The sequence below is a fragment of the Bombus huntii genome, chromosome 6 (assembly GCF_024542735.1).
Source record: "Bombus huntii isolate Logan2020A chromosome 6, iyBomHunt1.1, whole genome shotgun sequence".
NCBI lineage: Eukaryota > Metazoa > Arthropoda > Insecta > Hymenoptera > Apidae > Bombus > Bombus huntii.
The window spans coordinates 10,224,865-10,250,379 of NC_066243.1; the positions used below are offsets into that span (position 1 = coordinate 10,224,865).

Below are 25,515 nucleotides of genomic sequence, written 5' to 3' on the forward strand. Positions count from 1 at the left end.
TTTATTCAAATAAGTGATATTATATTATATCTACATAATGTCACCATTGTGACTAATTGAACTATCTTTTCAATTGCTGTAGAAAACTCAAAATTTGTAGGTAACTATGAGTAATTTAAAGAATATATATATATATACGTATTGATATAGTTATATTTTCAAGTTTGTAATTACGCGTTGTGAATTTGAGTATAATTTTAATTAATATATGTAATTTAATGTATTCTAGAATACTTTGTTTATTAGATGTTATTGTTTCTTTATTACCAACAAATATACAAAATAAATATAAATATAATTGATGTAACATTAATTACATAATACACATATATGTACACTCCGCATATATTGACACTGAGAACCATAAAATAAATCTAATAATTTATAGACACTTAAATTATAAATATAATAGATATTTATTAAAGAACTAAAATTAGGGTAAAAGATGTACAAAGCTTTTAATAGCATATCCTTAAATAATTTATTACATTAAATAAGAAGTTCCTAACCTCTCGTAAAATAGAGATGTACATGTATGTATAGTAATATCTGTATTATAAAAAAAATATAGTTACATACATATTATAATTATTTATATAATCTATGTTTTGTCCTTGCAGATATTTTAGTATTTTTCTTTTTTTCATTTATATTTCAGTGTAATTTATTACAATTATCTGTTGATTCATTTTTAATTACATCAGTATCAAATATATCTTTAATAATTTCTTGCTTTTTCTTCATGTGGGTTGGTAAATCAGGGAACACATTTTCTATCATTTGCTTTTTTCTTGTTACATTATGTTTTTCATAATCTTGGTTTAGAAATTCAATGTTTTCATTATTATCAATAGCTTTCATTGATGCTAATAACTTTTCTTTGTTATAATCTGTCATTTTTGTTTTTATATTGCTTTCAGACATAGTACTAACATCAGTTAATATATCATGAACTGAATCATTATCATGAGATTGTACATTGTGTGAAATCATATCAACATTTTGAAACTCATTCTTATTTAATTTATTTTTTGTTTCTAAACTATGGTTCTGTAGCAGCATATTTTCACTTAATATTCCTACTTCTGTTGTATCTACTTTGTTTATTGTTGCTTTATTTAAATTCTGTGAAGAATTTAATAAATCTTGTGTAGAAGATCTTTTTTGTGTACCATTAAAAAGAGTTTCATTCGTGTGTGATATTTTTGATTCAATATCTACTGGCTCTATATTATTAGTTTTGAATGATACGTCATGTCCTTCTTTAAAATATGTTTGTAATGATGATTCATTTTTAAAATCATCTTTTTTCATACTTACATTATTAAATTCTTGTATTTTAGGTGGAGCTTGTTCACACATATAGTTTTCTATATTTCCTGAGTTTCTATATTCTGTGTGTATATCGTATTGAGCATATATGTTTTCATTTTCTACATTTTTAGTTTTTATATGCATTTCATCAATTAAAGATTGATAAACATTCTGTGATTCATTTAATATATTTTTTGAAGATGTAAATTTTTCTGTTTCTTTATCAGAGTCATAATGAGCTTGATTATCATAAACAGATGAAATTAATTTGAGTGTATCATTTTGACGATTCACTGTCAAATAATGTTCAATTGATTGTTTTCTTATTTCAGATTCTATTTCTGAATCACTTACATAGGAATTTTTTCTTTCTCTTACTAAAACCCTCAATTTATTTCTATATTTACAATCAGAATCTTTTGAATCTGAAGTGTCATCTGCACTGCTAATTAATCTGAAAAATAATAAAATGTTACAATTAAATAATTATTTTAAATAAAAATAAATGCAAATCATACAAACCTTGCATGCAGTTGCTTAGAATTGCTAGTTGCATTCGTATAATTATTTTTATCATTTTCATGTTCATTTTCATTTTCGCTTTCACTACCTCCAGATGAACTGATAAAATTTTGACATTTTCGGTTGTTATATATTTTTCTAAATTTACCTGCGCTTATTTGATATTCCTCCTCCTCTTTATGTTGTTTTTCTAATTGTTCTGATTTTTCTAAACCTATTGAAAACTCTGAATTTTCGTTTATAGCTAAATCTATTTCCCTGGATTTTTCTTCTGAATTATTCAATGTATTTTTGTATGGCGATTTTTGAAGACGATATCTTCGTACTTGTTCCAAGTTTGTCATTGTTTCAGATTTTATACAGTCTAAAGTTTGATTTGAAATTATCCTTTCCTCTGTTTTGATGTTCTTTTCATTTAATTCAGATGTATGAAGCATGGGCTAAAAGTTATCAATATGAGATGAACATAATATCTATTTTCAGAAGATATAAATAGTATACACAATTATACAATAAAATTTATCTTTACCAAACTGTCTTTTTGGATATCTGTTTGCCATTTTTTGTTTTTACTTGGTATCTTTAATGGATTTGATGAGCTAGAAGAAATCACTGAATATGAAGAAATGATTAGTTTAGTATTATATTTTCCACATACCTAATATCTCTTAGGTTTGTGAGAGACTGTGTGCCAAAACGTCGATTCTTATCAGGAAACAATAATTGTCCACTATAATATAATCTTCGTTCTCTATTATCTAGTAAATTTTCTAAAGATCTTAATTTTTCTGTTGTTTCATCTAAATGTTTTTGTGTTTCTCTACGCTTAGAAATTTCTAGATGCAATTGTTGTTTTAAACTTTTAGTTTCAAGAGTTAGCTTTTTATGTAGTGTCTAATAAAATAATGAAATGTATAAATATTATGTAAGAAATCAGTTACAAATATGAGATTACCTGTATGGTATCTTGTTGTTGTTGTATTCTATGATTTAAATCAGAAACTTCTATTTGTAACTTTTCTCTCTCTCCCAAATTACGATCCTTACTAAGTTGTAATAGATGTTTATTTTGTGACTAAGGGATAATATATAACTATTGATATTTTCATTTTTTGTTTGAAAACGTTATATATATTAATATCTACCTGTAACTGTTGAAGCTCATTTTCTTTTTCCTTTAATAAATTACATGTTTCCTTTTGTAAAGTTTTTAATTTTTTATATTTAATCTGAAGTACTCTCAATTCCTCATGATGTGAATTAATAATCCGCGGAAGTTCAGCATTTGTTCCTTCATAACGTTTTAATGCAGAATCTTGTCTTTTCTGTAATGCTCGTAATAATTTGTTTTCAGTTGCTAATTCCTGTGGAAATATATAATTATATTCAATATGCCTGTAATTAACATATACTTGTGATATATACATGAATTTTAGAAATATGTAAATTTATGTGATACAATTTGAAATCATTACATTTAATCGATAGTGAGCATCCGCCAACTGATTTTGTAGTTCTTTAATACGTAACATTTTTGCAGACAGAACTCTTTGTTCAATGTTACTCTTATTAGGTTTTGATTGTTCCAAAGAAGGACATTGTCGAACATTACTTTGATATGGTCGTACTGTATATTAAATATTAATGTTAAAATATTGTTTTAAACATCCAGGGATCATGTGGATCATGTATGTTTAAAAGACATTGATAATTACTTCATTAATTTAAACATTAAAAATAAAATATTATAAATCCTTTAATAGTAGAATAAAGTGCCTATTAATTAATGTTTTATGAATTAATGTATTAATTCTTATTGAAATTTTAATACAAACCAAGTAGAGGATGTAGGTTTTTTTTCTTATAGGAGAGATATGCTATATTTTTGTGAGATGAATTAATTTTTGTTTCCACTGATGGCCTTCCTAAGTTAGAATTTTGTTTTCTGTAAATTATACATAAGATTTCTCAAGATCTATAGTAGAAAATACAATTTAAATATATAATGAATACGTAAATGACACAAATTTGTTATATGTGAAAAAATTAAATAAAAAAAAATTAAATTGTAAAACAATATACATATATACTAAAATGTTTGTTACAGACACATCGTCAAAGTATTCAGTTCTCAATTTACATCACAAATATACATCAAAATATTTATAAAATGCTTGACACTACTATGATTACCTATTGAGATTCTTATGGGCATTAAAGTGTACTACAGGCAACGTAGGAACTTCAGTTTGCATGTTTTATTTGCAAATTCTACATCACAACTAGCATAGCTTTATAAGAACAAATTATTACATCATTATCCAAACTTATTCAAGACTAATCAGCATCCATAGTTGTTTTTAACCAGTTTCCAAGGTAACCAATGCACAACATTTCTCTAATCAATGTTGTTTAGAGTTATATGTATTTAAAGAAATCTGTTCAAATGAAAATACTTAAAAACATATTTTTGTAAATGACAAATGCATGTATATATGTAAGGAATGAAATATTTCAATTTTATTTAAAAATATTTATATATCGTATATTACTATTTTGTGATAAATCTATATACAGGGTGGTTGGTAACTGGTGGTACAAGCGGAAAGGGGGTGATTCTACACGAAAAAAGAAGTCAAAAATATAGAATAAAATTTTTTTTTCTTTTTAGAAAAATTTTTCCAACGAGACGTGATAAAGTGCACGCGTACCAAGCGAAAATTCAAAGTCGATTTTCTCGAAAACAAAGCCTCAAACGAAAAATTTTTATTCTATATTTTCGACTTCTTTTTTCGCGTAGAATCACCCCCTTTCCACTTGTACCGCCAGTTACCAACCACCCTGTATACATAGAATAAAGAGGAATAGTAATAATAATAAATTTTTACTTATCTTTTTATTTTCGTTCTATCGACTATACTTTTCAAACATTAATTGTGATAATAATTATACTTTGGAAATTTAACCACAGACTTGTAATTGTGTAACAAATTAAAAATATTATATATAATGCACATGTATATTATTATGTTACAAATTTTTATTATTACAAGTAATTTGCCTAATTTACCACTGCTAGTTGCATTTACAATAATACATTTATAATAATACATTAAATAATAAATATTTAATCTTACGTAATATTAATTTTGTATTAAAACTGGGAAATGTTCAATTAGAATCAAATCAACTTTTTGGAAATATTTTTGGTTCATTTTGATAGATTACGATAAACAAAAAAAATTATAGAAATAAGAATCTATTGTTTAGATATATATAGACTTCTCAGTATGTTCAAATGGTTAATTTCAAGTTCAAGATTGTATGACATTATTACCTGTGCATTATACAATTTCTGTTTCAAACTCCTGGAGTTCTACAGTTATTATCTTTTTCTTGACTAGATTTGAGCATTCCTATGTGTTGTGTTTCCCACAATTTGCAATATAAAGAATTTGGCACCGCTAATAAAGAGTCATGTGTTCCTCTTTCAATCAAACTACCATTATCTAATACAAAAATTTCATCTGAATCCATAACAGTGGATAATCGATGGGCTATAACAATGGAAGTCCGGCCAACAGTTGCTCTACGTAATGCTTCAAGAATATTCTGAAAGTATGTTATCAGAGTTAAATATTTATAGTAATAACATTTAACATATAATAGGAACTTACATGTTCTGTAATAGAATCTAGAGATGATGTGGCTTCATCAAAAATTAATATTGGGCTATTTTTTAAAATTGCTCTAGCAATTGCTACTCGTTGCTTTTCACCACCACTTAACTTTAAACCACGTTCTCCAACAGGTGTATCATATCCTTTTGGCCATTTAAGAATGGAATCATGTAAATTTGCCATTTTGGCAGCTTCAAAAACATCCTCCTTACTTTTAGATAAATTACCATAATGAAGGTTGTAAAAGATACTTTCATGAAAGAGAACAGTGTCCTAGAATAATTTGTTGATTTTAATATTTTAATTATATGTATATTACTAAATCTTTTTTTAATTAAAATTTATGATTTAAGTTGATAATAAATGATAAAATTACCTGAGGAACAATTGCTATTGATTTTCTTAAGATATCTAAATCAATGTCTCGAATATTATGTCCATTTATAAAAACAGCTCCAGAGTGTGGTTCAAAAAATCGGTATAACAATCTTACTAATGTTGTTTTACTAAAAAGCATATATTATTAATCAATACTTTACTTTTTTAAAAATTATGTATATTATATTTAAAACTTACCCACAACCAGATCCGCCAATAATAGCTATCTTTTTACCACTTGGAATAGTAAAATTAATATCTTTAAAAATAGGCTTGCCTTCAACATAGTGAAAGCTAATGTTTTTAAATTCAATATCCGAATTCTTTGAAGTTATATGAAAGTGCGTTGCATTCTCTTTAGACTGGTATTATATCATAAACTGTATTAATTACTTATAATCAATAAATCTTAGAAAGTATGTATAAGTACCTTAATAGCAGTATTCATTGCCATCAAAGTAAACATAGTTTGCATATCGATGAGAGCTTGTCTAACTTCACGATATACTGAACCCAAAAATCCTAAGGGAACTGATAGTTGGAATAAAAGACCATTAACCATTACTAAGTCTCCTACTGTCATGGTACCTACATTTAAATATTACATCAAAATTTACACTTTATGTTATGTACATTGTAAACATTAAAAAATTACCCTCTATAATATTATTGGATGCTAGTACCATTATTAAACTAAGTGCAGCGCTAAATATAGCATTTTGTCCAAAATTTAGCATTGCTAGACTTGTACTTGTTTTAAGTGATGCAATTTCATATTTCTTCAACGATTCGTCATATCTTTCAGCTTCAAATTTTTCGTTATTAAAATACTAACATAAAAGATATAAAAATAAATTATTTATACAGTACAAATATTAAAATTGTATGGAAATATAGATATCGTAATTGAAGGATTTGTAGCAAGAAGGAGGCAGCTCTACTTTTTTTCATTTCGTTTCATTAAAAAAAATGTGATCTTAGACTTAGTGGAAAAAGGAATTAGCTCTAAGTAAAGAGGCACAACTAAATACATTGAGAATGAATTTGAACAAGTAAAAATGTTCAATATCAAAAAGCAAACATTTATAACAATGAATAATCTTCAATCAACATATAAAAACTTCTTACCATTAAAAGTTTCAAAATATAAAGGCCCGTTAGAACTTGCAAAGAAGTACGTTGCAGAAAATAAGATATGGTTCTATAACAAAACCAAAAAACTTCAGACAATAGGCTTCTGAGAGGATAAGTTATTTGAAGATGATTCTACACCATATACTTCAAATATCATTCTTTTTAAATGCATTAATCATTATAGTCATGATTATAATAAAATATAATCTCTTTTTAAATTTCTTTAATTCTTTTAGTAATTTACTATTTTGTTCCTATTTTTGGCACAAAAGGAAAGTAGCTCCAATATTGAAAATCATATTTATTGAACAATAAGAAACGTATAGATTTTATATTTAGTCTAAGAGTACATTAACATGTATATAGATTGACCATAAATTTATAACATGTTTGAAGCAGTACTTGATTTTTGTTGATTTGCTCAAATTATCTTAAAGTGAAGCTGCCTCCTTCTTACAGTAACCCATTCAATTGTAAAAATGAATAAAGTACAAAATATACCTTTACTGTTTCATAATTGATAAGTGAATCTATTGCTTTATTACTTGCTTCATTTTCTGCTTGATTCATAAAAATTCTAAATTTCGTTCGCCATTGAGTAATAGCCAATGTGAATAATGCATAAATTCCAACACAACTAAGAGCAATACTTGCATATTCTGCTCCACATTTTAAATATAAGACTGTACTAACTAATGATAATTCAAAGACAGTAGGAATAATATTAAATACCATAGCATTTAATACAAAATTTATACCACGACTCCCTCTATCTATTGTCTACAACAATTTGTATTGAATAAATGATTATTTCAAATAATAAAAATAGAAACAATAAAATTATCTTACTTTAGATAATGCTCCAGTTTGTCTACCTAAATGAAAAGCCATGTCTAAATTATGTAAATGCAAGAATACATTTTTAGCTATTTTACGAATAGAATGATGAGCAACTTTTGCGAATACTGCATTTCTCAATTCACTAAATCCAGCTGCACCAGCACGTGCTATTCCATCTGTTTTTCAATATGATAATATTAATAGAAAATATCTACTCTCAACAACTTATAAGTCAGAAAGAATATTCTTTTTATAATAATAATTTATATGATTTTTGTACATACATCCAATAAGTAATGATGTTGCTACTGTTGCAACCGTATCTGATCCAGTTTCTAGACTTAAAATGGCATTACCAGTAGTTGCCATGTGTTGGGTATTAAGAGTATCTATTGCACATTTAAAAATGAAAGGAACGCCAACATTTAGAGCTTTTGCACCAACAAGTAAACCCATGGCTATTTTAACTCTTCTTCGAATATCTGGATCATCCTATGAATAGATATAGCTATATTATTACAATATTAATTAGGTCTCTAAGATAACTTACTTTTGGCCAAATATATCTAAGCATTGCTCTAATCATATTTGCAGATTTAATTGCCTCCCTTTCTTGAACATCAATACATTCATGGCTTAAACTAGATACACCAGGATGAAAACAATCTCTTTTTTGTTGTCCTGATTTTCCCCCAGTAAATCCAGGTATTACCAATGGAAATTTAACAGAACTTATAATAGATTTCTTTTTCTGTGTACGATCAATTACATTTCCACTGCAACACTATAAAAATAATTAAACTTGTATTGAACATTAATAAAAAATATTATTAAACATTTTAAAGATTCCTTAGATACTATTAATAATTTGTCAAATGCAAAAATATTTTGTTCAAAATTATAAATAAATGAAGATATATCTTATTTCACATGGTAGAAAAACAAATAAAATGTAATGAATAATGCTATTGTTTTTATTAAAGTAGTGTAAAGGTATAAATTGTTTGAATATGAGTCATACAAAACTCAAAATAATCAATTCTATCAAAATCATTTGGTACCTGAAACAGAAATCTAATCATGTATTCTGGAAAAATTAAGAAATTCTCAGTACATATTAGTTTATTAATTTATATAGTTTATAAACTTAGTTTCTAAATGACTCGTTTACAACAAACATTCTCCTATATATATATTACAAATTATATCTTTATGTTATCAATTATATATTTTCATCAAATTAATGAAATGTACATAGACTGTTATGTGATTCATTTAATATTGTAATATATTCTTCTACAAGATTTATTGCAATTGAAAAACATTGTGTATAATATTTCAGTTTTTTCATAGTAGTCAAATGATTTAGTAGTACATTTTTTTTCAAATTTAAAATTGGTTTTGCTATATTATATGCATCTATTATATCCTCTGACATAAATAAATTTCCATATAATTTTGCATTCCAATGATCTTTCTGTAATTTTGTATTCATTATGAATAATGTACAGAGTGCATTATAATTTAAACCATCTCTTGTAAATGCCATGTTTTGTTGTAAATTATTAGAAATAATGAAATCCAATTTAAATTTTGGGACATCAAAACAAACTTTTACATCAGAAATATCAAAATAAATTTCATCTAATGGATTATCTGATATAAAAAAGCCATAATGGACATATAATTTAAGACTATTATGTGCACCATAATTGATAAAAACTTGTGATCCTAAATTAAATGAATTTAAGGTAGCAATTTGGTAAAATTTATTCCCATTTTTATTTGTAACTACAGATGCATGTGTTATGGTATGTATATTATGATTAAATAAGTCTAAAAATGGTGCTAAGGCTAAATTATTTGGTTGTTTTATATTAATAGTAATATCTCGATTTTTCTCAATTTCAGCTGCATCTATGTATACAGCTCTTGTATTAACAATATAATATGCCCATTTGTATTTTGCAAATGTAATTATTTTCTTAAGATGTAAGTTGCAATGAGGACAATGAGATTCTCTATTTAACTTCAAATTATTCATAGATCTAATTAATAATCGAAAATCATTATGTATTTTATGGAACTCATTCATATAATCTGTAATTAATGTTGGTAACAAATTCTTTTCTTTTTGTGTACAAAAATCTGGATTTGTTAGATTTCGTGGTAAACTATTAATATAGTGATACCATTTTGAAGCACTTTCTAAATGTGATTCGTACAAAATAAATACAGCTAATAAACATTGAGCACTATAATGTTCAGTGTTTGAAAATAAAACACTGACATTGCTTTGAGATAATGTACATGTTGTTATTAAGATTTCATAAGGTAGTTTGATCAATATATCATTAACTTTAATGTCTTTTAATGTTTTTAATCCTCGTCCTGTAATAAGAAAGTTAAATGGAACAAGATCATAAACTGATGAACAGTTCTTTGTTAATAACCAAGATCTAAGATGCATCAAACTGTCTTCTGTATTTTCTGCTATTTCTTTATTTAGCTTCTTCTTTTGATGACGTTTTCTTGAAGTTCTACCCATTATGTAAATGTTATATCTGCAGAAGCAATAAAGAAATGCTTTGAAATAAATACCTGTTTAATTAACATTACTTAACATGTTATATGTTATTTATTTATTATTAATTAATAAACATTTAACTAATTTCCATGATTTAAACTTGATACAATAATAATTGGAGAATTAGTAAACACCCAATATTTCAAAAAAACATTGTTATAAATCCTTGATTAATGTTTATAATATTTTATGAAGGTAGAATATGTAAATTAAAAATATTACCCTAATTCCAATGGCAGGGTATATTAGAGTACGTGTCAAAATGTGAGATAAAACTTCTTCGCGATAAGTAATTTGTCTTCGTGATTTAATTGAACACGTTACAAATGATCTGGTCCAGAGATTATTTTCATTATATCCAGTCCGTAACATGCGACGACATAGAATAATACTTAACATTATGCTAGAAATATTTATTCACAAATGGCAATACAAAAGCAAAATTCACAAATTAGATTATTAGATCATGATAAAAATACAAATCTAATAACCCACACCGGCTATTGGCTATACAAGTGTGCTATTATATGTATATGCATTTAGAGTCTCTGATTGAATATACATATATGTACTGTCAGAGAGAGATACTATCCATCTACCATTTATATGTTCAACATACGTACAAGTAGTATGTAGGTAATATCAGAGAGGGAATTCCTCTCTGGTAATATTTAGAAAGGTAATGCTAAGGATTAAGATGGTATTTTTATTAGATTATATGATTTATATTTACACATGATTGTCTTCATACATATACCTATGATACATCTTTTCTTCTCTGAACCAAATTGACTAAAGTTACATTACATTTTATATTAAAATGAACATTAAATCATATATATGTAATTTAAACAATATTTTTTAACTTTCTTAAGAAGATACATTTGATACCTATATAATTTGACAAAACAATTTTACAGTTTCAATTTCAGTTTATTTCCTTCTCCGGCATGTATCGAATACTTAGGTTTTCAATCCTAAAAGTACGTTATTCTATCTGGAGATGGCGTTTAGGAGAGTTGTTTGCTCTCATTTTGTTTCGATGAATACAATCTTTAATGTGCAATTCCCTGCTTCATATTACGATTGCTACGTATATTGACACAGGAATTCATATAATGATTGAGTGCAAACTTAGTTGCTTCCGGGGAGCGGGAGACAAAGTTATGTGATAATTAGAGCCGCATTGATCATTAGTCACTCACTCAATGATGTATATCAGAAGGGGAAAATAAATCAGTTAACTAGTTATACTAATTTATTTTTACTTGATAAGAATAAGATTGCGCTTGCGCAATCACAACCAATCATCTATGCGGCCCTACGTATCACGTTCTCTGCTCCCCCGAAACAGCATCACCACCGTTAGTTATTGCTCGGTCATCGGTCTCCATAGAGCTATGCCCATATCTATATCTTTATATTATAATTTTCTCAATCTTTAATCCTTAGTAACTTTCTACGTTACTTCATTTTTCTTTATATTCTCGGTGTTTCATTTCCATATTTCTATTGCATTACATTTGTACTTTTCCGCGTATTGTTTTGTTTTCTTAACTTATACAATATAAAATTAACAATTTCATATAACTGCATAATTGTGGATAAGTTTAAATACCATGAGAATAGACATAATATAGAAACGTTCCTGCAACACTAATTTCATCCTAATTCTCTACATATTCTCTCTACATACTCTTTGCATACTAAACCATAGATATAGGAGTACGGTTCATGATTAAAACATTACCTTCTTATATAAAAGAATTCATGTACATTGCTCTATTTAACGATCTCAATAAAATGTATTATAAAACCATGTACAAATATATAAGATATATATTTGTTTAATGACTTCCCATGATGAAAAATGAATAACTTTTTATACCTGAAGACAAATCACATGATATCTTTTAAGAATAAGGTCAAAAGTGAAAGCCTGAAATGTTAATCATGTGCGTTATACCTGTTGAATGTGTGACTAATGTTAATGTCGAGAGAAAACAAATTCCACGGGTGTGTGCAGTACAAAAATGTCTACGAACAAAATTACATTTAATTTATTGAGAAACAGAAATATAACCAGAGGAATCTTATGCAGTGATCATAATGTGAATTGTGAAAGACAAAGAAATATGCACATTTCTACACAAAACAGATTCCATTTACATCAATCCAACCAGGTTGAAGCAAAGCTTACAGGAAGTCAAAAGCCAGATTGGAACAGAGCTGTTTCAGAAGCAGAGAAAATTGTTGGATATCCAACATCATTTCTAAGTTTACGGTGGCTCTTAAGCGATGAAATAGCAAATGTAGCTTTGCACTTGAGAAAACTAGTAGGATCCAATCATCCTTTGTTAAAAACAGCCAAGTAAGAATTTTATTAATGTATTTCTTATAAACCTACAGTACTATTAGTTCTTCTCTATATTAAAATTTATTTAAATTTATTATAGAAGTGTTATTTATAATGGACGTAACAACATGCAAGCATGGGGTCTTATTGTATTGTTAATTTCAAAAGCTGCTGGTCATTTAGGCGTAGATGATATGGAGGAAGACAAAGCTGCAGGTGTATTACACAGGTACTTATTATAGCTCTTAATAATATAAAATTTTAAAGCATCATAAATTTGTAACAAAAATAATATTAAACGAATTTTTATTTAGTCAAAGAGCTTTAGCAGAAGTAACTGAAATGATACGTACTAGTCATCTTGTTCACAAAGGTTTAGTAAATATAGAATCTGATGTTTATCTAGAAACATCAGAATTGAATGATATGAATTTTGGTAATAAAATTGCACTACTAAGTGGGGATTATTTATTAGCAAATTCTTGTGCTGAATTAGCAAATCTTCGCAATCAAGACGTGTGTATAAAAATTAGATAGTTTGATTTATATAAATTATTTGTATTATATTTTATATTATAATCACATTTAGATTGTTGAATTAATGTCAAGTGCTGTGAGAGACTTAGCAGAGGCAGAATTTGTAGGACGTAGAGATAACCAAAATAATCCTTTACCTTCTATACCACCTGAAGATCGTAAGGATTATGCAGTAAAGGAATGGACTCTTAGAAATGTTTTAAGTGCTGGTGCCTTATTAGGAAAATCTTGTAAAGGTGCATTAAAATTAGCAGGACACAACAATGAAATACAGGAACAAGGTTACAATTTTGGAAAACACTTAGCGTTGGCTTGGCAAGCTTGCTTAGATTTAGGTCCATTTATTACAAAAGATCAAAATGTAACATTCAATCTATGTTCTGCACCAATTATGTTTCATATTGAACATGACCCATCAATTTTGACAGAAATTGATAAAGGTTTGGAATCTGTAAATAATGTAGACTATATTAAGGTAAGCATATTAAATGTAAACATATTTTTGAATGTGTAATAATTTGTTTTCCATTTATGACATAAATCATTTTAACAATTTAATATGCAGATTCATAAAATTGTTATGATGGGACCTGGAGTAGAATTAACAAAACAATTACAGAAAAGACATTCACAAAGGGCAATGGAAGTTTTAAGTGTATTTGAAAAGAATGATGCAAGAACAGCATTATATAATATTATTGCAGCTATGGGGGATTTCTGAACAACAATTTCAATTAAAAAGTAATATATTTTATATAATTGCCCAAAGATCAGTTTGAGGACTCCGTCCTATTTTAAGTTTTCAGTTTTAATATACTTATGAAATTTATATTTTCTCTATATTATGAACAAAATATTATTTAAATTGCAATATATATATATATATATATATATATATAATTAAGATAAAATATGTATAATATATATAATAAGATTGTTACATTTTATAATAAACAAATGTTTAAACAAATTGTTATTCACATTTAATACCCAATACCGTATTTATTTTTATTATTATTATTTTACTATTTGATACACATATTTACGAAGAAACGATGTATTTGTGTACATAAGCTAATAATATTCCAATTTCTAATAAATTATTGTATATTATATAAACATTTCGCTAAATAATTTAAAATAGTTTAGATCTTTGTAATTATTTAGTATAATTATAAATGTATAAATAATTTGATAATAAATTAAAAATTAAATGGCGAATATCGACTCTGTCAACCATAGCCGATTGAAGAACCGTACACAACATACATAAATATGTCACGAACAGGCACAAAACTTGACTCAAAAAAAGTTGTGAGTATATCACTATATTGCTTTATTAATTTTTACAAAACATTTAGATTATATATTATTAAATTCTATTCTGTTGACAAATAATCATTAAAAAATAGATGTTAAATTATAAGTGAGGTTAGGAATAATGTTTAATGTGTAGTTATATGTAATTTCATTCTGTGTGAAAGATATATTAAGATATGATGCTAATTTATGTATAATAAATTTCAGAATTCTGAATTGTTTACATTGACATATGGAGCATTGGTAGCTCAATTACTAAAGGATTATGAAAATGTAGAAGATGTAAACAAACAGCTGGAAAGAATGGGTTACAATATGGGAATTCGTTTAATAGAAGATTTCTTAGCTCGAACTGGATCTGGTCGGTGTTATGACTTTCGAGATACAGCTGAGAAAATACAAACTGGGTTTAAAATATTTTTGGGAATAACACCGACGATCACAAATTGGAGCGCTGCTGGTGATGAATTTTCTTTATGTTTTGAAGCAAACCCATTAACAGAATTTGTTGAATTACCAGATCATTGTTTAAATTTAAAATATTGTAATGTATTAATTGGAGTATTAAGGGGAGCTTGTGAAATGGTACAAATGGAGATTGCCTGTTGGTTTGTACAAGATCAACTAAAAAATGATAATGTAACTGAATTACGCGTTAAATTTATTAAAAGATTAGAAGATGCTATTCCAGCAGGTGAAGATTAAATAATCTTGTTATTAAAGGTATATGTAAAGTTATACATTGTGCACATTTTTCATTATATATATATTTTATAACATTCATAAATTTATTAATTTAATGTTCGTAAATAACTATAATAATGTAATCAACGCATAAAAATAAATATATATATATATATATAATGTGATTTTTAATGCTTAAATACTTTATATAGAAAAGTTTTTTTTATACATATGTTAATAAGTATATAAATTAAAAATACGTTTTTTATCTAAATTATTTATTTAATAATAAGAATATTATAAAATAATTTAAATTAATTTTTTACATTGAGTATATATGATTATGGTAAAAAAAATATAATTAAACTGTGTGTAGATATCATTTTTTACGTCAGTTTTTAACCTATACTAATATATTTCTAGTATATAGACTTCTTTTTAATAATTTGTTTGTAAAGTCTTTCTTTTATATATTCATAACCTTTCACGTTCTGCTTTTATAATATTTACTGAAGTAAAATTAACTTATGTAAAATTACTTAAATTAATTAATGAATCAAATATTGACAAAAGCATCAAACATTTGTAATATAACATATTCTCTTTTTACAGGTTATGGAAGTGAAGTGCAAACGTTGTAGAAAAAATCTTTCTAATAATGAATCTGTTTTATTATTTACTTCCCATAATGAAATCAAGAAAAATCCTATGGATGTTGGATGTGAAGCAAATGATTCTGAATCTTGTTCATATATCTCAATAGAAAAGCTGCCTAAATGGATTGAACATGCTATAAATCAAGTAAAGTTTCTTTTAAAACTATGTTATTGACAATTTAGTATTACTATATGTTATTAAATATTCTTCAGAATATTTAATAGTGCATAAAAAATAAATATCACATCAATGAAAATAGTACAGGTAAATTTTAAAACTTTTATCTAAAATCTATATAAAATGGTATGTGCATCTTTTACAGGAATCTTGGACGAAAGGTAGACTTCATTGTCCAAATTGTAATAATCGTATAGGTACATTTAACTTCATAAATGAGTTAAAATGTAACTGCAATACATTTATTACACTACCAGTCAAAATAACTAATAGCAAAGTAGATATTTTGTTTCACCTTAAATAAATCTAATACATTCCAAATTCATCTCAAATAATGATTTTATTATTTGATACTAGTTATATAATCTTGAGTTCTATTTCACATATTAATTTTATTCACAAATAACATACAAATAAATAAACGAATTAATAAATAAATGTAACAATAATAATTAATTAAATAAATTAATATAATAAATAAATAAAGTATTATAAATGTACTTAACTACATGAATAATTTAATAATTACTGCCACTCATCAATTTTTATCTCTACAATATAGAAACATAAAGCAAATTAAGTTTTTCCTTATTTTTATTTGATTTATTTGCAATATTTGTTTTAAGTACTTTTGATTGTATATTTAAATGTAAATTACTTTATTAACAGATAATTTCTATTTTACATTTATACATAACAATTGAATACTTTTTAATATGTATTGTGTATATATATATATAAACATATATACATACACATATACATGCACATGCATCTAAAAATCTAAATAAATATAAATGCTAAGTGTGTACATTTTATATACAGCACAATTAGTATTTTATGCTACACAATGAATAAATTATATCATACACATTAAACAATTTTTACTTAAAGTATCTATAATTAACTACTAATGCATAGCATTAAAAATGACTTGAATTGATTGTTATGTATTCATAACAAAGTGAAAAAATAAGTTAGACCATACATGTGTTTAATATAAACTGTAAAATTTATTTTCTCTCTCTCTCTCTCTCTCTCTCTCTCTCTCTCTCTCTCTCTCTCTATATATATATATATATATATATATATATATATATAAATATATATATATATATATATATATATATATATATATATATATATATAACTGTTTAAATTAAATTTATCGCTTGTTCATTGAACTTCGATTCTTTTGCTATACCAATTTATAGTTGCTCTTACATAGTATATAATACATTAATATGTATAAATAATATAACAATAATAACATATAATGTATATTTGGATAGATAATGTTATTATATAACAATGAACAAAATGTTAACTACACAATATAGACAATATTAACAGGTACTGTATTTTCTTCTGTAAAATCTTTATTAATGGCATCAACAATAAATTTATATAACTCCAAAAATAATTACAAATGATCTATATTAACTTAATCAATATAAATTTTATATTTATTAGCTTTCGTAAATGGAATAATTATTTTTATATCACTAACATTTATTTAAAAATTTTAATGATAATTTCAGAAGCAAAAATTTATCTTTTAAATTTAATGAAACCAGTTTATTAATATTTCAATATAATTCATACTAAAGTCATTTGTGCATTATATATAAACTATTCTCAAACGACGATAGTTCTTGGATTTATTAAATTTTGTAATGAAGATTGCTGATTATAAATATCACCGAATTATAAATATCATTTATTATGTAATTGTAACTAAAGATTGAGCATTCATATTAATTTTAATAATATTTCGTATTATTTGTCCCTAAAATAATAATTAGAATATTTTCTACACAAACGAACTCTTTGTTATCCAAGCTGTATTTATTTATATAATTTTGTATTTAATGTTTTTAAAAACAAAATAGATTAAATAAATAATATCGACAACGTTTTAAGGAAGATCAAACAATAATTTAGAAAGTGGACTTGTACTGTAAGAGAGTATAATATTTAATTATATTAATATTTTAAATTATAATTTCTGTAAGAGTTCCAAGGTGAGATCGAAAAGTTTTCAGAATCGTCGCTGGGAATTGCTTCATTTGTTATTGTTATTGTCACTCCAAAAACTTTTCAATCTGCCCTCATACTTTTGTTATATAATTGAGGTCACAAAAAAGACATAATCGAATAAAATTCTATGCCCAGCAAAATTATAGAAAATCTAGGAGTACATGTTATCATTCGCAATAAAATTGGATAAATTGACCTCTGGGAAATCATAAACTTAATGTCATATATAAAACATAAGATGTTTTATAAAAATAACAAAAATAGTACACAATCGACTTGGATTAAAGGCACATATGGTTCACTAAGAAATATCGTTTGAACTATTTTAAAAATATGCTTGGACAATACGAGAGCTAGTTGATCCATTGTTGATCGTACTCAGACTACAAGAATAGAAACGATCAATTATCTTTTATAAATGTTTCTAATATTTATAATATATGATAAAAATATCATAAAAAATTTATGAAAAAAGAAATGAATACAACTTACATTAATATTGGATCAACCAATTTTAAATATGCAATAGTCTTCTACTATTTCCAGTACATCGTTTGGTATTCAATATATCTTTTGTTCAAGCTCTTTAATGACATTGTCAATATTAAACATATTACAGTCTAATAAAATTTAGTTGCTACAACTGGAATATTTCATCTTGTTGCTGCTGAAGTCTTTGTAATGATGTTTTTACTTTCCTGCCCTGAGTCATAACTACAGCAGTTGGAAAATTATGCATATCACTAGAAGATGATGGTCTTAATGGTTCTGAAGCAGGTGGTATTGTATGTGTATTTGAAGTTATAGGAAGCGAGTTACGTAATTTAGAAGATGCTCTATGTGATTGTACATAGATATCACTATCCTCAGTGCAAAATCTGAAGTGTAATTCATTAGTAAATTTATATACGAAATTTTTTGTGGTATAAATTGTAAATGTACAATTAATGTTATTCATTAAATATTAGTAAATGACTTACTCACTGTTCCCCTGAGTACGTTTAACATCTCTTTTAGCACTGGCTATAGAAGAATCCATTTTAGCTAAAAAGTCATTAACTGAACTATCATCATCCATAGATAATGTTATTGAAGATGGACTAGAAACCTAAAAATATATTTTATCTTATGCAATATTAAATAATATCTTACTAATAATATAAGAAGGTATATACATTTTGAACTATATTGTGTTCAATTTCGTCAGTATTGTCCAATGACAATGGGCTTTCTGGATTGACAGGAATAAACAAATGTTCCCGTAAAAATAAACTATCAGAAGCCCATAATCTGTTAGCTCTTCTTATCTGTTCAGTCTAAAAAAAATAAAAATACATGAAATGTACTATATATTTTTAATTGCTCGTTGTCAGTTATACAATAATGAAATAAGATAAAGGATACATACTGTAACTCCATATTTTAAAGCAATTCCTTGAAGGGTATCAGTTGTTGATACAGTATGTTTTAATAAATTTTCATTTCGTGTAATATGTTTAGCTGTACTACCATATTTTTTCAATGTCTTCCCAGTATCTCTTATGCACATTCGTTCTTCCATTTCCCTCGCCCCATTTCGCTCCATTTTTAATTTTTAAAATAGTACTAGCGCTTATAAAGCGCAAAAACCATATCACTCTTTAATATTTATAGACAAGAAATTTGGATATACTTTAAACAACATAATCACATAACCTATACGAATATTTAACAGGATTCAGTTCACATCTTATAAACGTTTTAGTAACATAAATAAATATCACCCACTTTTTGACACAAGTAAGATATCATGTAATTTACCAAAATATATGAAATATTGTTATTAGTAGGATCTGAACTCTAATTTGCCTAACAAATTATAATATCTTCAAAAATATGAGTACATACAAAATCATTGAAAGACATATATTTTACTTCGATATATTTTCTTTATAATAGTTGTATTTTCTAAATTTATAATTTCAGCTACAATATGTAACTAATTACAACTACACTTAGAATGTTCTCTCAGCTGATCAACGTGATAATAATTTATAGATATTCTTTAACCTGAATGATAATATATGCTTCGTTTTGATTGGACAGTCAAAGGGCGTTACACACATACACACACGCGCGCAAGTCAAATCAGTACTAGCTGCTATTAATTTAAAAAAGCTTCACTTAAAACAAATTATACAGATATAAATATAATAGTACAGCGTAAAACGTTCTTGTACTTTATATATATTGTCAACATAATATAAATAATGCAGATTATTTTATTATTAAATCTTATTACATGATACATTACATATAGATTTATACATATTAAGAAGTATAAACTACATTTTTTATCTCCATTTGTTAAATAAAAAATTGTATTTTTATTTCGACGTTTTGATTTTATCTTTTATAATATATATATATAATATATATATATATAAATTTGTTGAAGGAAAAAAAATAATAGAAGTGGAATAAAATTTTAATAAAAACATGTTCATTATAGTACGTTACACAGTTCATCTATTTTTAAATACAATATATTACAGAGAAACACACAGTTATAATTTACTGTTATTAATATTATGTCTCTTACGTTATAATTAACTTATTACGATTATTATTATTATTATTGTTGTTGTTGCTTTTTTGTTGTTATTATATGCCAACCTCGATAAATACATAAGGTAGCATAAAAATCATATAATGGGAGACTAATTGATGTAGGACAACTTTATTTTCGCGTAGTATGTCTTAATCTCCAGTAGCTGTGCAACAGTAACTGTAATATTGGTAATAAATAGTTAACATAGGGATAAATATTATGCTACTGCGGCAGTGTGCTTCCTGGATCCTGGGTAAGGGGTATTTCATGATCTAATTATCAGAACTATATCAACTAATATGCTACAAGACAGACCCCTTCCGCTATCCCAATTAATATTGCTACTTAGTGAAAATTTCATCAATAAGCAGCATTTATATTTGAAATCACTGTTTTGATAAATTGTTGCGGACAAGGGTTATGTGCAAATTTTGGTTTTATAACATGGATATCTATACGCCCAATTTGATTTCCTAAAGTGGTACTTCAAATGGTAGAGCAATATAAGTTACAACAAAATTGGAAGTGTAACACGTATAGGTAAAACTATCTAGAAAGAATGAGTACAAAATCTGTTCCACCTGATGTATGTTGATAGTAGAAATGTGTATCTTAATTTACATTTCACACATACACCTTAGCAAGAGCATCAGCCCCTGCACTTGCTATAAAAGGTCGTGAAGGATGAAATGCTACATCTAAAATACTTTCGTCAAACTTTTTACGATGTGCTGTTATTTCTTGAACACAAGTCTTATTATCCATATTCCATAATCTTATACTGCAATCATGGCCTAAAAGTGAGAAATTAGTTATTTAATAATTCTTAATATATTGACATTTCATTTTATTTAATTTGCTATTACTTACTTCCTGAAAGTAAGTATAAACCATGAGGATCTACCGCGAGACTAGTAACTGCATCCAAATGAGCAACCATGGAATGAGCAAGGGTGGCTGATCGGTGATCATAAAATCGAATATGTCGGTCTTCATGTGCCGCAACAACAAGTGGTAATGTAGGATGCGCTACTACGCGATTTACTCCCTTCGTTTCATTGGCCTCAAGACGAGCTACACTTTCACCAGTTTCTGTATCAAATACCACACAAGCTCTGTCATAGGCTACAACTAATTTATTTGATTCATCTCTAATGAAGTCTACCGACGTTGGTATGCCATCTGTAAAAATCATAAGAAGAAAAGGATAATTCTAGATGCAACTATATAAAACATATTTTTAATAATCTATGTCTAAAAAATATACCTTGTTCAGAAACATATGTATGAAGTAATGGTGATTTGCTTTGTGGGCTCCATAGTTTTACAGTTCCATCAGCACTGATTGACAATAATTGTGATCGCAGTTGATACATGCTTAAACCCCAAACTGCATTTGTATGTCCTTTTAATGTTTGACTAAGGACACTTGGTTCGTAAGAATCATATGGATCTATATTGGCTGATGGAAGTGTCCAACAGTGAATCATACCATCTAAACCACCACTGTAGCATTGATTGCCTGTGCTACACATAGCTAAACATAATACAGGACCTGTATGTGATCTGAATGTATATAATGGCTCTACATCTAATGAAGCTGACCTGAAATGGGAGAATGAACATTTTTCAATAGTCCTTATAATAGTTCGTAATTTCAGAATACAGGTAACCTACTTTTTAGCTGGTAAGGTTTTGTGGAGGTTCCATAATTTAAGTGTATGATCATCACTTGCAGTTATAAGAACGGGATCAGTGGGATGGAAGACAAGAGCTCGAACAGCATCAAAGTGGGATCGCAATGTATATTTTGCATTCCATGTTTTTCTTAAACTTTCCTTTGTAGTGGCTACCATCTATATATAAAATATAATTAATTTAAATATATCCTATACTAAAAATGAAATTAAGCTTTCACATAAATTTTATAAAAATATAAGAATTATACATATATTAACATAACATAAATATACATATATTACATACATCTATGGGCATTAAAAATAACAATAATATAACCAATGTAACTCACATCATATGAAGTTTCTGCTTCATTGTTTACACATAATTGCTCTAATTCACCCAATTCTAATGTCGAATCACCTTCCTCATTTAGACGTTTTTGATCTGGATGTCCACCCCTACGTATTGCATCTGTAAATTTTATTTTAATATTACTAAAATATCAATAAAATAGGAATTTGTCAATAAAATTATAAGTAAAATGAATACTAACCCCATTCAGACGAATAGCGAATAGAACGTTGTGGTGATTCTTCAATTTCTGTGAGAAGATTTAATTCATTTAATACTTCTTCAGCTTCTGCATCAACATCTTCTGTTAAAAGCATAGATGGCTAAAAGTTAAAATAGAAATAATCTATTAATTATATTACTTCAATAGAATTCTATAACAATATATATAATAGGACCATATATATGTATTACTTTATTTGGTTTAGGATCCATATTAGTATCATAAGTATCATCTTCTACATCCCCTTCTTCTTCTTCCATATCCATACCTGTTTGTGCCAAAAACTCAAAGTTTGCCATCACAGCTGCTTCTGTATCAAATATCATTGCTTCTATTACAGAAGATGGTTGCTAGTAATATAAAAATATAAAAGTATTAATATGTTACTGTAGAAATTTGACAGATATCATAAACATATAACAGTTGAATAAAAAACAAAATGATTAAATTCCAACAAAGTTACTTACCTCTACCTTTTTTCCTGGGACTCTACGAACACTGTTTTCTGATGCTTGTTTGTTTGATGGTTCATTGCCATTTAATGCAGGAGTATTCATATCTTCTGAGTCTGTATTATTACTTAAACCAAGTAGAGATCTCACTCTACTAGATCGTACATCTATTATAGTATCAGTGTAACCAATCTCTTGTAAGTATCTAAAGTTACAGTTATATATACACTATTAATGATACTGTACTTAATACCTATTGTTATATGCAAATAATAATTATAAAAATTATAAAAGTTATATTTTATTTACTGTCTTAAAATTTGGCGGCCTTGTCTCCAACTGATGTTACTGACGGATGTGAATGGAGCTTCCCCATCACCACCACCTCCGACATCAGAATTAGGACAATTACAAATACCTTCTTCATAAATAGGAGGTTTTGTATCTCCTTGTATTACCAAGTCAGTGCCATATTTTAGTTTGTGATACCTTGCTCTGTAAAAATTATGAAAGTATTGCAAATATATTCCTAACGTCGAAATTAAAAAAAAAATATCTCACCGTTCTTGTTTAAGTGCATATTCTAACATTTTTATTCTTCTTACTAAGTCATTCTTTAACCTTTCTTGGCCTTTTCTCTCACCTTGTAAAAAAGCTATCCTAGCCTGCAGGAAAATAATAATAAACATATTATATTTCTTTAAATCATTCTTAAAGAATTAGTTGTGCCTCTAATGTAATTATTTTATATTTTATATATATTATGAATATTGCAATGTAGCCTTCCTTTAGAATTATCCATTTTATATTATAAAGAATTTACAAAAAAAATATAAAAAATATAGAGTATTAATAACTTCAGTAAGTTTTATAAGAATATAACATAAATATAATATACATGCAACTAAAAATAATGTAAATACTGCATTCACTCCAATATAAGGGACATAACTATTTAAATACAACAATTTCGTACTTCAGTGGCATGTGTATCATTTGTTACATTAAAATTTAAAGCATAATGTTACAATAAATAAAAAGGATATTCTTATAAAATATTTCTTAGTTTAAATTAAAATAACTTTAAAATTAAATTTATACACAAATTGTATTGTGTTAATGTTATACATATTTAAGTTAATCTTGTTTTTACAACGTTCTGTCACATGACAGATGAAGTGACAATAAGAAAAGAGTATTTTAAAGAAAAGTATACACAGAAATTTTGAAAATTTTCCAAAGAAATTAGGATTATACCTGAAATTCTGCTTTATCAAGCTCCCATTGCGATCTTTCAAGTTCAAAGCGAGTCCATTCATGCTGAATAAAATGTAGAATACCAGGCATAGAGTATTGTGGCCTTTCATTCTTAGCATCGCCATTAGTACCATTGTCATTCCCTTGATGTTTATTATTTGTCAGTGGAACATTTGCACCACTAGATAATTGTCCATTATGATTTTGAGATGCAGAACTGGAGTTCTCCTCCATCGTGGAACCACAAAACTGGCTCGGTACCTTCATTTCATGACACGGCAGCCATTACAACAACTTTTCTTTCCTCTGGAGCCTAAAGAGTGCTCTCCTGTCGGATAATGTATTTCGATCGAGTATACGAAAAGAAGTAATTAATACGCATGCGGACGTATTTAATTTCAATGTAACTAATATACTGTGTAGAAAATATTATGGTTCGTTGCTTATCTATCAAAATTTATTTAATTGTTCAACTCTTCCGAAATAGCAAACAAACATTCTCTTCTTCGCACATCTTCGGAATCGTACTTTTCTTCACCATCCTCATACAGTATATTCAGGTATATTACAACCTTATACTGACTTTCTATGAGAAAATATTACACCAATTATAATATAAATTGGTAAAGAATAAATAAATAAAAAATAAGTATCTGTTACTGACTCATGTCATAGTATAATCAAATAAACAAGAAAAATGTAAAATTTCATTTTTTTTTCTGCATACTATGAC

The 25,515-nt window shown here is 26.6% G+C and overlaps 6 protein-coding genes across 12 annotated transcripts; 2 read left to right on the forward strand and 4 right to left on the reverse strand.

The window, feature by feature from the left end:
- Positions 1–439: 439 nt before the first annotated feature.
- Positions 440–5,322, reverse strand: LOC126866400 (interaptin). 3 transcript variants are annotated; one of them, XM_050619933.1, is made up of 9 exons: positions 5,174–5,322; positions 3,672–3,781; positions 3,312–3,463; positions 2,982–3,200; positions 2,792–2,911; positions 2,495–2,730; positions 2,366–2,435; positions 1,837–2,276; positions 440–1,768 (listed from the first exon to the last, which is right to left on the reverse strand). In XM_050619933.1, exons 1-9 carry the CDS (start codon positions 5,179–5,181, stop codon positions 655–657), a joined length of 2,469 nt encoding a protein of 822 aa, XP_050475890.1. In that variant the 5' UTR covers positions 5,182–5,322; the 3' UTR covers positions 440–654. The 3 variants fall into 3 exon arrangements, with proteins under 3 accessions (XP_050475890.1, XP_050475889.1, XP_050475891.1); XM_050619932.1 differs by lacking the exon at positions 5,174–5,322 and adding an exon at positions 4,030–4,178; XM_050619934.1 differs by lacking the exon at positions 5,174–5,322 and having other exon boundaries at positions 3,312–3,590.
- On the reverse strand, positions 5,174–11,025 carry LOC126866401 (iron-sulfur clusters transporter ABCB7, mitochondrial). The gene is made up of 11 exons (XM_050619935.1): positions 10,678–11,025; positions 8,419–8,652; positions 8,153–8,360; positions 7,878–8,044; positions 7,530–7,808; positions 6,550–6,724; positions 6,325–6,482; positions 6,093–6,256; positions 5,893–6,022; positions 5,514–5,789; positions 5,174–5,448 (listed from the first exon to the last, which is right to left on the reverse strand). The coding sequence occupies exons 1-11, from the start codon at positions 10,852–10,854 to the stop codon at positions 5,197–5,199; spliced, it is 2,220 nt and encodes a 739-aa protein (XP_050475892.1). The 5' UTR covers positions 10,855–11,025; the 3' UTR covers positions 5,174–5,196.
- Positions 11,026–11,437: 412 nt separating this feature from the next.
- Positions 11,438–14,318, forward strand: LOC126866411 (all trans-polyprenyl-diphosphate synthase PDSS2). Its single transcript, XM_050619955.1, has 5 exons — positions 11,438–12,826; positions 12,912–13,040; positions 13,126–13,327; positions 13,401–13,823; positions 13,914–14,318. The coding sequence occupies exons 1-5, from the start codon at positions 12,489–12,491 to the stop codon at positions 14,067–14,069; spliced, it is 1,248 nt and encodes a 415-aa protein (XP_050475912.1). The 5' UTR covers positions 11,438–12,488; the 3' UTR covers positions 14,070–14,318.
- A 131-nt stretch (positions 14,319–14,449) lies between these two features.
- LOC126866427 (trafficking protein particle complex subunit 3) lies at positions 14,450–16,267 on the forward strand. The gene is made up of 3 exons (XM_050619994.1): positions 14,450–14,662; positions 14,876–15,391; positions 15,965–16,267. Exons 1-2 carry the CDS (start codon positions 14,624–14,626, stop codon positions 15,371–15,373), a joined length of 537 nt encoding a protein of 178 aa, XP_050475951.1. The 5' UTR covers positions 14,450–14,623; the 3' UTR covers positions 15,374–15,391; positions 15,965–16,267.
- Positions 16,268–17,525: 1,258 nt separating this feature from the next.
- On the reverse strand, positions 17,526–20,318 carry LOC126866421 (lysM and putative peptidoglycan-binding domain-containing protein 1). Of its 5 annotated transcripts, XR_007689861.1 has the most exons (6): positions 19,994–20,317; positions 19,635–19,921; positions 19,402–19,542; positions 19,207–19,334; positions 18,719–19,104; positions 17,526–18,609 (listed from the first exon to the last, which is right to left on the reverse strand). XR_007689861.1 is itself a non-coding variant. In XM_050619985.1 (5 exons), exons 2-5 carry the CDS (start codon positions 19,809–19,811, stop codon positions 18,864–18,866), a joined length of 687 nt encoding a protein of 228 aa, XP_050475942.1. In that variant the 5' UTR covers positions 19,812–19,921; positions 20,114–20,318; the 3' UTR covers positions 17,526–18,863. The 5 variants fall into 5 exon arrangements, 4 of the variants coding, with proteins under 4 accessions (XP_050475942.1, XP_050475941.1, XP_050475939.1 ...); XM_050619985.1 differs by having other exon boundaries at positions 17,526–19,104; positions 20,114–20,318; XM_050619984.1 differs by having other exon boundaries at positions 17,526–19,104; positions 20,027–20,318.
- Positions 20,319–20,686: 368 nt separating this feature from the next.
- Positions 20,687–25,343, reverse strand: LOC126866402 (striatin). Its single transcript, XM_050619936.1, has 11 exons — positions 24,783–25,343; positions 24,087–24,190; positions 23,835–24,020; positions 23,541–23,730; positions 23,265–23,423; positions 23,053–23,173; positions 22,849–22,970; positions 22,494–22,672; positions 22,084–22,421; positions 21,687–21,998; positions 20,687–21,610 (listed from the first exon to the last, which is right to left on the reverse strand). Exons 1-11 carry the CDS (start codon positions 25,047–25,049, stop codon positions 21,441–21,443), a joined length of 2,148 nt encoding a protein of 715 aa, XP_050475893.1. The 5' UTR covers positions 25,050–25,343; the 3' UTR covers positions 20,687–21,440.
- Between the last annotated feature and the right edge of the window lie 172 nt (positions 25,344–25,515).